This window comes from Oncorhynchus nerka, linkage group LG16 (assembly GCF_034236695.1).
Source record: "Oncorhynchus nerka isolate Pitt River linkage group LG16, Oner_Uvic_2.0, whole genome shotgun sequence".
Lineage (NCBI taxonomy): Eukaryota > Metazoa > Chordata > Actinopteri > Salmoniformes > Salmonidae > Oncorhynchus > Oncorhynchus nerka.
Genome location: NC_088411.1, coordinates 14,372,677 through 14,385,100, shown reverse-complemented (window position 1 = coordinate 14,385,100; position 12,424 = coordinate 14,372,677). Strand labels below are relative to the sequence as shown.

The 12,424-nt window shown below is 45.7% G+C and overlaps 1 protein-coding gene across 1 annotated transcript in view; it reads left to right on the top strand.

Moving 5' to 3' along the window:
* Window positions 1–12,424, top strand: part of LOC115144084 (glutamate dehydrogenase, mitochondrial) — a 40,909-nt gene that overhangs the window by 25,789 nt on the left and 2,696 nt on the right. Inside the window, exons 7-12 of the mRNA XM_029684783.2 lie at window positions 9,193–9,330; window positions 9,492–9,629; window positions 9,755–9,835; window positions 10,012–10,135; window positions 11,981–12,072; window positions 12,172–12,234. Coding sequence (XP_029540643.1) covers window positions 9,193–9,330; window positions 9,492–9,629; window positions 9,755–9,835; window positions 10,012–10,135; window positions 11,981–12,072; window positions 12,172–12,234 — 636 coding nt within the window. The remainder of the gene's footprint in view (window positions 1–9,192; window positions 9,331–9,491; window positions 9,630–9,754; window positions 9,836–10,011; window positions 10,136–11,980; window positions 12,073–12,171; window positions 12,235–12,424) is intronic.

Here is a 12,424-nt window from a genome sequence, read left to right as displayed (position 1 = left end):
TCCCTGAAAAGTAAATGGCGGGGACTATTCAATGCTAATACAGTACGCCACAGGATGTAAACACAGGATGTAAACTGTAGCACTCAGCATTTTTTTGGCAGGGCAGGCACTTTGCTGATTCTTGATGTTTAGTTGTAGAACTGTTTATCTGTTTTACTTTTTACTGTTTTATTTCATTATTTATTTTAACATACATTCGTTAAAAGACTCTTGAATATACACTACCGTTCAAAAGTTTGGGGTCAGTTAGAAATGTCCTTGTTTTTGAAAGAAAAGCACATTTTCTCCCCATTAAAATAACATCAAATTGATCAGAAATACAGTGTAGACATTGTTAATGTTGTAAATGACTATTGTAGCTAGAAACGGCAGATTTTTTATGGAATACCTACATAGGCGAACAGAGGCCAATTATTAGCAACCATCACTCCAGTGTTCCAATGGCACGTTGTGTTAGCTAATCCAAGTTTATAATTTACATTTTTTTAAATTATTCTTTATTTAAAAGGCTAATTGATCGTCAGTATACCCTTTTGCAATTATGTTAGCACAGCTGAAAACGGTTGTGCTGATTAAAGATTTAACTGGCCTTCTTTAGACTAGTTGAGCATCTGGAGCATCTGGAGCATGGTTCGATTACAGACTCAAAATGACCAGAAACAAAGAACTTAATTCTGAAATTCATCAGTCTATTCTTGTTCTGAGAAATGAAGGCAATTCCATGCGAGTTATTGCCAAGAAACTGATGATCTCGTACAAGGTTGTGTACTACTCCCTTCACAGAACAGCGCAAACTGGCCCTAACCAGAATAGAAGGAGGAGTGGGAAGCCCTGAGCAAGAGGACAGGTACATTAGTGTATAGTTTGAGAAACAGACGCCTCACATATCCTCAACTGGCAGTTTCATTAAATAGTACCCGCAAAACACCAGTCTCACCATCAACAGTGAAGAGGCGACTCCGGGATGCTGGCAATCTAGGCAGAGTTGCAAAGAAAAAGCCATATCTCAGACTGGCCAATAAAAAGAAAATATTAAGATGGGATAAAGAACACAGACACTGGACAGAGGAAGATTGGAAAAAAGTGTTTTGGATAGACAAATCTAAGTTTGAGGTGTTCGGATCACAAAAAAGGACATTTGTGAGACGTAGAACAAATGAAAAGATGCTGGAGGAGTGCTTGACGCCATCTGTCAAGGATGGTGGAGACAATGTGATGGTCTGGAGGTGCTTTGGTGGTGGTAAAGTGGGAGATTTGTACAAGGTAAAAGGGATCTTGAAGAAGGAAGGCTATCACTCCATTTTGCAACGCCATTCCATACCCTGTGGATGGCCCTTAATTGGAGCCAATTTCCCCCTAAAACAAGACAATGACCCAAAGCACAGCTCCAAACTATGCAATTACTATTTAGGGAAGAAGCTGTCAGCTGGTATTCTGTCTATAATTGAGTGGCCAGCACAGATCTCAACCCTATTGAGCAGTTCTGGGAGCTGCTTGACCGTATGGTACGTAATAAGTGCCCATCAAGCCAATCCAATTTTTGCGAGGTGCTTCAGGAAGCATGTGGTGGAATCTCTTCAGATTACCTCAACAAATTACCTAGAATGCCAAAGGTCTGCAAGGCTGTAATTGCTGCAAATGGAGGACTCTTCGATGAAAGCAAAGTTTGAAGGACACAATTATTATTTCAATAAAAAATAATTATTTATAACCTTGTCAACGTCTTGACTATATTCACTATTTATTTTGCAACTCATTTCATGTATGTTTTCATGGAAAACAAGGACATTTTTAAGTGTCCCCAAGCTTTTGAACGGTAGTAAAAATCTAATCAAATCAAATTTATTTGTCACATACACATGGTTAGCAGATGTTAATGCGAGAGTAGCGAAATGCTTGTGCTTCTAGTTCCGACAATGCAGTAATAACCAACGAGTAATCTAACCTAACAATTCCAAAACTACTACCTTATACACACAAGTGTAAAGGGATAAAGAATATGTACATAAAGATATATGAATGAGTGATGGTACAGAACGGCATAGGCAAGATGCAGTAAATGGTATCAAGTACAGTATATACATATGAGATGAGTAATGTAGGGTATGTAAACAAAGTGGCATAGTTTAAAGTGGCTAGTGATACATGTGTTACATAAAGATGCAGTAGATGATATAGAGTACAGTATATACAGTACATATACATATGAGATGAGTAATGTAGGGTATGTAGACATTATATTAAGTAGCATTGTTTAAAGTGGCTAGTGATATATTTTCCATAAATTTCCATCAATTCCCATTATTAAAGTGGCTGGAGTTGAGCCAGTGTGTTGGCAGCAGCCACTCAATGTTAGTGGTGGCTGTTTAACAGTCTGATGGCCTTGAGATAGAAGCTGTTTTTCAGTCTCTCGGTCCCTGCTTTGATGCACCTGTACTGACCTCGCCTTCTGGATGATAGCGGGGTGAACAGGCAGTGGCCCGGGTGGTTGTTTTCCTTGATGATCTTTATGGTCTTCCTGTGACATCGGGTGGTGTAGGTCCTGGAGGGCAGGTAGTTTACCCCCGGTGATGCGTTGTGCAGACCTCATTACCCTCTGGAGGGCCTTGCGGTTGTGGGCGGAGCAGTTGCCGTACCAGGCGGTGATACAGCCCGACAGGATGCTCTCGATTGTGCATCTGTATAAGTTTTTGAGTGCTTTTGGTGACAAGCCGAATTTCTTCAGCCTCCTGAGGTTGAAGAGGCGCTGCTGCGCCTTCTTCACAACTCTGTCTGTGTGGGTGGACCAATTCAGTTTGTCCGTGATGTGTACGCCGAGAAACTTAAAACTTACTACCCTCTCCACTACTGTCCCGTCGATGTGGATAGGGGGTGCTCCCTCTGCTGTTTCCTGAAGTCCACAATCATCTCCTTTGTTTTGTTGACGTTGAGTGTGAGGTTATTTTCCTGACACCACACTCCGAGGGCCCTCACCTCCTCCCTGTAGGCCGTCTCGTCGTTGTTTGTAATCAAGCCTACCACTGTAGCGTCGTCCGCAAACTTGATGATTGATTTGGAGGCATGCATGGCCACGCAGTCATGGGTGAACAGGGAGTACAGGAGAGGGCTCAGAACGCACCCTTGTGGGGCCCCAGTGTTGAGGATCAGCGGGGTGGAGATGTTGTTACCTACCCTCACCACCTGGTGGGCGGCCTGTCGAAGTCCAGTACCCAGTTGCACAGGGCGGGGTCGAGACCCAGGTTCTCGAGCTTGATGACGAGTTTGGAGGGTATTATGGTGTTAAATGCTGAGCTGTAGTCGATGAACAGCATTCTCACATAGGTATTCCTGTTGTCCAGATGTGTTTGTGCAGTGTGGTTGAGATTGCATCGTCTGTGGACCTATTTGGGCGGTAAGCAAATTGGAGTGGGTCTAGGGTGTCAGGTAGGGTGGAGGTGATATGGTCCTTGACTAGTCTGTCAAAGCGCTTCATGATGACGTAAGTGAGTGCTACGGAGCGGTAGTCGTTTAGCTCAGTTACCTTAGTTATTATTTCCGGCGCCAAAAGAGATGGCCGCCTTGCTTCGCGTTCCTAGGAAACTATGCAGTTTTTTTTTTTTTTTAATGTGTTATTTCTTACATTGGTACCCCAGGTAATCTTAGGTTTCATTACATACCGTCGGGAAGAACTACTGAATATAAGAGCAACGTCAACTCACCATCAGCATGACCAGGAATATGACTTTCCCGAAGCAGATCCTGTGTTCTGCCTTCCACCCAGGACAACAGAATGGATCCCAGCCTGCGACCCAAAACAAAGACGTCGTAAAAGAGAGAAACGTAGCGGTCTTCTGGTCAGGCTCCGGAGACGGGCACATCGCGCACCACTCCCTAGCATACTACTCGCCATTGTCCAGTCTCTTGACAACAAGGTTGAGGAAATCCGAGCAAGGGTAGCATTCCAGAGGGACATCAGAGACTGTAATGTTCTTTGCTTCACGGAAACATGGCTCACTCGAGAGACGCTAACGGAATCGGTGCAGCCAGCTGTTTTCTTCACGCATCGCGCCGGCAGAAACAAACATCTTTCTGGAAAGAAGAGGGGCGGGGGCGTATGCCTTGGAAAATTCCAGAAAATTATGTCATGGCTTTAGAAGCTTCTGATGAGCTAATTGACATCATTTGAGTCAATTGGAGGTGTACCTGTGGATGTATTTCAAGGCCTACCTTCAAACTCAGTGCCTCTTTGTTTGACATCATGGGAAAATCAAAAGAAATCAGCCAAGACCTCAAAAAAGAAATTGTAGACCTCCACAATTCTGGTTCATCCTTGGGAGGAATTTCCAAACGCCTGAAGGTACCACGTTAATCTGTACAAACAATAGTACGCAAGTATAAACACCATGGGACCACGCAGCCGTGATAGCGCTCAGGAAGGAGACGCGTTCTGTCTGCTAGAGATGAACGTACTTGTCACGTTCGCCGAAAGGATTGGACCAAAGCGCAGCGTGATGAGCGTACATTTCTCTTTATTTTAAATGAATGTCGCCAGCAAAACAGGGAAATGACCGTGAAGCTTAACTTGGGCCACTAGCAAAGATAACTACCCACATTGCGAAAGGAAAAAAGGCTGCCTAAGTATGATTCCCAATCAGAGACAACGATTGAGAACCACACCCGGCCAAACACAAAGAAATAGAAAAAAAAGCCTCTCTATGTCTAGGGCGTGACGATACCACCCTCCCCCCGGCCGCAAAACCGGATCTAAAGGGGAGGGTCCGAGTGGATATCCCTTACGGCGGCGGCTCTGGTGCGGGATGTAGACCCCTCTCCGCCTCTGGCTCCCCCCACTTTGGTGGCGCCTCTGGTGTGGGGAACCTCGCCGCCGACCCCGGACTGGGGACCCTTGTTGCGGGCCCCGGACTGGAGGCCCTCTCTGCCGACTCCGGACTGGGGACCGTCGTTGGAGGCCCCGGACTGGGGACCCTCGCTGGAGGCTCCGGACTGGCCCGTTGAGCAGGCACAGGACTCACCAGGCTGAAGAGACCTACTGGAGGCCTGGTCCTTGGAGGAGGCACAGGATGAACCAGGCTGAATGTCCACTTTAGCCCGGCACCTCCAAAGCGCAGGCACAGGTCAAACCGGGCTGTGGGGGAGCACTGGAGTTCTGGTGCTTAACACTTGCACCTCTCCTCTTGGCTAAATGCCCACTTTAGCCCGGCATGGGCGTAGAGCAGGTGTAGGACGCACTGAGCAGTCACTGCGCACCGGAGACACAGTGCGCAGAGCCGGTGCAGGATACCCTGGGCCAAAACAGCGCAACAGAGACCAATAGCGCTGAGCTGGCACAATCCGGCCTGGCTGGATGCCCACTCTAGCGTGGCACTTGCGGAGAGCTGGCTCCGAGCGCACCGGGCTTTGCATGTGCACCGGAGACACTGCGCACTTTACCACATAACACGGTGCCTGCCCGGTCACTCGCTCTCCGCGGTAAGCACGGGGAGTTGACTCAGGTCTATAACCTGACTCCGCCAATCTCCCCTTGTGCCCCCCGACATTTTTGGGGCTGCCTCTCATGCCTGCTTCGATGACTTGCCTCCTCATACCGTCGTCGCTCCTCCTTCGCTGCCTTTAATTCCTACTTTGGACTGCGATATTCCCCAGCCTGCCTCCAGGGTCCTTTACTGTCCAGGATTTCCTCCGAAGTCCGTGAGTCCCTTTCTCCACGCTGCTTGGTCCCTTTGTGGTGGGTAGTTCTGTCACGTTCGTCGAAAGGAATGGACCAAAGCGCAGCGTGATGAGCGTACATTTCTCTTTATTTTAAATGAATGTCGCCAACAAAACAGGGAAACGACCGTGAAGCTTAACTTGGGCAATAGTGCCACTAACAAAGATAACTACCCACAAATGCAAAAGGGAAAAAGGCTGCCTAAGTATAATTCCCAATCAGAGACAACGATAGACAGCTGCCTCTGATTGAGTACCACACCCGGCCAAACACAAAGAAATAGAAAACATATAAATAAAGAAACTAGAATGCCCACTCTAGTCACACCCTGGCCTAACCAAAATAGTGAATAAAAGCCTCTATGGCCAGGCCGTGACAGTACTTTGGTGCAAAAAGTGCAGATCAATCACAGAACAACAGCAAAGGACCTTGTGAAGATGCTGGAGGAAACCGGGACAAAAGTATCTATATCCACAGTAAAACGAGTCCTTTATCGACATAACCTGAAAGGCCCCTCAGCAAGGAAGAAGCCACTGCTCCAAAACTGCCATTAAAAGCCAGACTACGGTTTGCAACTGCACATGGGGACAAAGATTGCACTTTTTGGAGGAATGTCCTCTGGTCTGGTGAAACAAAAATAGAACAGTTTGGCCATAATGACCATCATTATGTTTGGAGGAAAAAGGGGGAGGCTTGCAAGCCGAAGAACACTATCCCAACTGTGAAGCACAGGGATGGCAGCATCATGTTGTGGGGTTGCTTTGCTGCAGGAGAGACTGGTGCACTTCACAAAATAGATGGCATCATGAGGGAGATAAAGTATGTGGATATATTGAAGCAACATCTCAAGACATCATTCAGGAAGTTAAAGCTTGGTCACAAATGGGTCTTCCAAGTTAAACATTTTAAAGACAATGCTACCAAATACTAATTGAGTGTATGTAAACGTCTGACCCACTGGGGATGTGATGAAAGAAATACAAGCTGAAATAAATCATTCTCTCTATTATTATTCTGACATTTCGCATTCTTAAAATAAAGTGGTGATCCTAACTGAACTAAGAATTTTTACTAGGATTAAATGTCAGGAATTTAAAAAACTGAGTTTAAATGTATTTAGCTAAGGTGTATGTAATCTTCCGACTTCAACTGTAGGTATTCCTCTTGTCCAGATGTGATAGGGCAGTGTGATGGTGATTGCATCGTCTGTGTACCTGTTGGGGCGGTTTGCAAACTGAAGTGGGTCTAGGGTGGCAGGTACGGTGGAGGTGATATGATCCTTGACTAGTCTCTCATAGCACTTCATAATGACAGAAATGAGTGCTACGGGGATTTAGGCATTTAGTTCAGTTATCTTTGCCTTCTTGGGGACAGGAACCATTGAGGCCATCTTGAAGCATGTGGGGAAAGCAGACTGGGATAGGGAGAATATTGAATATGTCCGTAACCACAGCAGGCAGCTGGTCGGCACATGCTCTGAGGACGCGGCTAGGGATGTCGTCTGGGCCAGCAGCCTTGCGAGGGTTAACACATTTAAATGTCTTACTCACGTCGGCCACGGAGAGAGGGGGGGGGGGCATTCCTTGTTAGCGGGCCGTGACGATGGCACTGTATTATCCTCAAAGCGGGCGAAGAGGGTGTTTAGTTTATCTGGAAGCGAGATGATGGTGTCCGTGACATGACTGGTTTTCTTTTTGTTGTCCGTCATTTCCTGTAGACCCTGCCACAAACGTCTTGTGTCTGAGCCGTTGAATTGTGACTCCACTTCGTCCCTATACCGACATTTCGCTTGTTTGATTGCCTTGCGGAGGGAATAACTACACTGTTTATAATCAGCCATATTCCAATACCTCTTTCCATGGTTAAATGTGGTGGTTCACGCTTTCAGTTTTGTGCAAATGCCGCCATCCATCCATGGTTTCTGGTTAGGGTAGGTTTTAATAGTCACAATGGGTACAACATCTCCAATGCACTTCCTTATAAACTCACTCACCGTGTCAGCTTATAGATCAATGTTATTCTCTGAGGCTGCCCGGAACATATCCCAGCCCGCGTGATCAAAACAATTGAAGCGTGGATTATGATTGGTCAGACCAGCGTTGAATGGTTCTCGTCATGGGTACATTCTGTTTGAGTTTCTGCCTATAAAGACGGTAGGAGCAAGATGGAGTCATGGTCGGATTTGCCAAAAGGGAGGGCAGGGGAGGGCCTTGTATGCATCGCGGATGTTAGAGTAGCAGTGATCGAGTGTATTGCCCGCATTGAGTGCTGCAATCAATATGCTGATAGAATTTAGGTAGCCTTGTTCTCAAATTAGCTTCGTTAAAATCCCAGCTACAATAAATGCAGCCTCAGAATATATGGTTCCAGTGAAGTTCCTTAAGAATTCTGGCATTTGATTTTAAGGAATTCTAGGTCGGGTGTGCAGAAGGACTTGAGTTCCGGTGTGTTGTTATGATTACACCATGAGTGGTTAATCATGAAGCATACACCCCCGCCCTTCTTCTTCCCAGAGAGGTGTTTATATCTTTCGGAGCGACACATGAAGAAGCCCTGACTGTACACACGCAGACGCACACACACACACTTGCAGGCCCCATGGCCTTGTCCTCTTTCCTGGAAGCCTGTCTATAATTATCACCCTTTCCCTGTAATGAGCTGCGGAGAGTGTACGACAAGGTATGTGTTTGTGTGTAGGTCACTCAGTGTAAGGGTGAATGTACTACCGATTAAGTTAGGATGAAGGTTAATGGCAACAGCAGTAGAGATCTGTTGATATACTCGCATCTCACCTTGGTGCCTGATGTACAGACTGACTGACTAAACAGAGAGAGGTTGGAGGTGAGGAATGTCTGTTTGTGTGTAGTGGTTGCAGGGAGAGGGGTGAGGTGGAGAGAGCTCACCCTGTGCCCTGCCTATCTTGTGTGTGTGTGTGATTAGATTTTCTTGGAGATTTAGTGAGTACGCAGATCTGTAATGTCATCATGTATCTAGCAGATGACAGAGAGAGTTGAGGAAAGGAGTGGTCAGATTTATACTGCAACAAAGGAGAGGATAACTGAGAAAAACGGAAGTGAGGATAATGGAGGGATAAACGGAGGAAAGGAGCTGATCTCTGAGTATTTATAGACGTCGGCCACTGCTGCTGTGGACACACACGCCTCTCAACTACAGTATCTATTGTGCAGGGCTTATAGCAGCGTTATATACTCGTCATAGTTAAAGCCACATTTCCCAGTTGTACCAGGTTTGGATAATATTTGATATTACCTGGTTTCCGTCCTCTCGCTCTGCTTATTTGCTGTTTCAGTTCATTAGCTAGTAATCTGTGGCTGTGGCTTCTGCAGTGACAGAGGGGGGCCACATGGGGGCACTTGTGTCATGTGTATGTAGTGGAGCTGAGATCAGGCCTGGTCGGGTGTTTCTGCGCAGGTGGTGGTAGTGATGACTACATAATGATTTCTCTCCCTTTCTGTCACCATTAGGGCTTTGGTAATGTGGGTCTCCACTCCATGCGGTACCTCCACAGGTACGGTGCTAAGTGTGTGGGCATCGCTGAGTATGACGGCAGCATCTACAACCCAGAGGGCATTGACCCCAAGCAGCTGGAGGACTACAAACTGGTAAAAATACTCTCTTACTCTCCTGCATTCTCTCTCTCTCTTCTTCTTTCTGTTTACCCCCCCCTCCTCTCTCTTCCTCCCTCTCTTGCTCTGAATTTGAGCTGGCCAAAGACTTCCTCTCTCTCTCATACTTACCTGTGTCTTTGCATGTCTGTGCGCAGCAACATGGTACGATCGTAGGTTTCCCCGGGGCTCAGCCATACGAGGGCAGCCTCCTGGAAGCGCAGTGTCACATCCTGATCCCTGCCGCCAGCGAGAAGCAGCTCACACGCAACAACGCCCACAGAATCAAGGCCAAGGTACTACATTACAGACAACACCCCTATCTAAACTACACTATGCACAATACCCTATATTTTCCTCTCAAGTTTAAACTACACTACCCACAGTCCTCTGCTCTAGCCAGTGTTGTTGTTTGTTCTAGATCATTGCTGAGGGAGCCAACGGCCCAACCACACCCGACGCTGACAAGATCTTCCTAGAGAACAAAGTCATGGTCATCCCTGTAAGAACACACACACACGAATAAAACACACATTTGCATGTTAAGGCCGTCATGCACACATTCACAGTGTCTGCAGTTCTCTTATTAACCAATCAAGAAGCTGAAGACTCACTCAACAATCCCAGACAGAGACATTTATCTGTTTACCCTCCTGTGTGTGTTTCTCCCTCCCCCAGGACATGTACCTGAATGCCGGTGGTGTGACAGTGTCCTACTTTGAGTGGCTCAAGAACCTGAACCATGTCAGCTATGGACGTCTCACCTTCAAATACGAGAGAGACTCCAACTACCATCTCCTCAGTAAGTCCTGACCTCTTACCTCTGACCCACACAGCCACCTTCTCACCTTCCAATACAAGAGAGATTCCCACTACCACCTATATATTTTGTATTTATTTATTTATTAAATAGGCAAGTCAGTTAAAAACAAATTCTTATTTACAATGACGGTCTAGGAACAATGGGTTAACTGCTTTGTTCATGGGCAGAATGACAGATATTTACCTTGTTTACCAGGGATTTAATCTAGCAACCTTTCGGTTACCTGCCCAACACTCTAACCACTAGGCTACCTGCCGCCCCAATATATAGTACATCCTGACTTTATTAGAAGTGCATTTAAAAAATCATGATACATTTTAGAACACACATTTTGAAACAAAATGAAACACATATTGCTGGGGAAATTCACAGGGACCACCACCTTTTTGCTTTAAGCACCTTTATCATTGGGAAAGTGATAAACTATAACCAAAGCAAGATAATGATGATGGTGAGCACTTTTGAATGCATTTTTCATACAAGCTCAATAAAAAACACAAACATTAAAAGGTAAAAGATACAACAGATAAGAAATACATGAAATACGGTGAGAGGAACAGCAGGCTATAGCATAACTGTTCATCAAATTATACATCCCGTAAAATAATGTTTCTCTTCTGATCTGCCCTGGAATGTTTAGTGCTTCCCGTTACCTCCTTCCACCTCTTCCTTTATTTCCACCTTTATGGCTTCCTGTTTTATGTCTTCCTCTTTTATGTCCTCGCTCTCTCTTTTCCTCTGCTCTCCTCTTTCCTCAATGTCTAGCTCTGCCATTTTCTCCTCGACACGCTCACTCGCCTCGACACGCTTGCTCTCGACACTCTTTCTCACTCTCTCTCTCAAGGCTGGGAAATAATTTGGGAATATCATTAGCGTCTCACTTTTACCCTGCACCATGATTGTCCCCGTATCATACACATTTATAGTGCCTGCCTTCGTTTTCAGTTGTTTGCCATCTTGAATTTTTCCCCACTGTTTTCCCTCAGGATAGTGTTTCAGTATTTCCTCTTCCCATGTAGAACCATTTGTTGTGTAGAAAATGAGGTTGCATGGAGCCTGTTTTCTTTCATCACGATATAAAGTCTCAGGATTTCCCTGCAAAATGTATTTTTTATCTGTCATCCCCTCAGGATAGGGGATGAGGGGGGGCAATATGTTCGGTTGTTTTACCTCTGCCATTTCTAGATGTGGCAACTAGATTTCCTTTGACTGTTTGTTTACTACCACCTGTAATAAAGATGAATGTTAATGTATGTATTATCTAGGTCACTCATTAACAACATATTCTCTTTCACAAAATAGCCAGGTTAAATATTAGGAGCAGGGCCCTGTATTTCCTTGACTAATATTGGAAGTATTTAATCTGTACTCATTCACTTTCTGATCTCGTCTCCCTGTCTGTAGAAGATCTGTGTTCGTTCAGTTCTGAAGCCTTTTCCTCTTCCTTTAACAACCTCGGTGTAGCAGGAGATACAGTACTGTGTCCTCTCTTGGAAATTGTTTCCGTTTTTTACGAGTTCTAAGGACAACTGAAAAGATGACCTCAAAACAAGTGTAACTGGCGATCTTTCCGTTGGTCACTCCCGTATATAACGGAGGTTAAGGTGACGTGCCAGATAGACAGATACGCCTTTCTGACGTTGAGGTCTCAACTGAATGAAAACGATATCTGAAATGTGTGAGTGAACCCAGAGGAAACTTCAGGGATGAATGTTGATCGATTGGATATACTTGAAAATACGATGGTTGCCAATGATCAGGTTACATTGCTACATTGCCGTCTAACTATTTCCCTCTCTATCCCTCGCTTTCTCTCTCTGTCAGTGTCCGTTCAGGAGAGTTTGGAGAGGAAGTTTGGAAAGCAGGGAGGACCAATCCCCATTGTCCCCACCGCTGACTTCCAGGCCAGAGTCGCTGTGAGCACACACACACACACACACAACCTATGTGGTATGGAAATTATGTAATGTGTTGGCAGTTTGATAACACATATTTCCTTCCTCTCTCCACTCCAGGGTGCTTCTGAGAAGGACATTGTTCACTCTGGCCTGGCCTACACCATGGAGAGATCTGCCAGGGTAAGAGTGTGAGCGTGCATACACGTGTGTGTCTGTGTGCGTGTGTGTTTGCGTGTGTTGGTGAGGTTAGTGCCGATGAGTCAGATCCTAGAATTTAATCATATGTTCTCTATGAGACAGACTGTGATAATGACAATGCCCCCGCCCTGGCCCGGGGCACCTCTCAATCACACCACCATGTGTCTGTGTA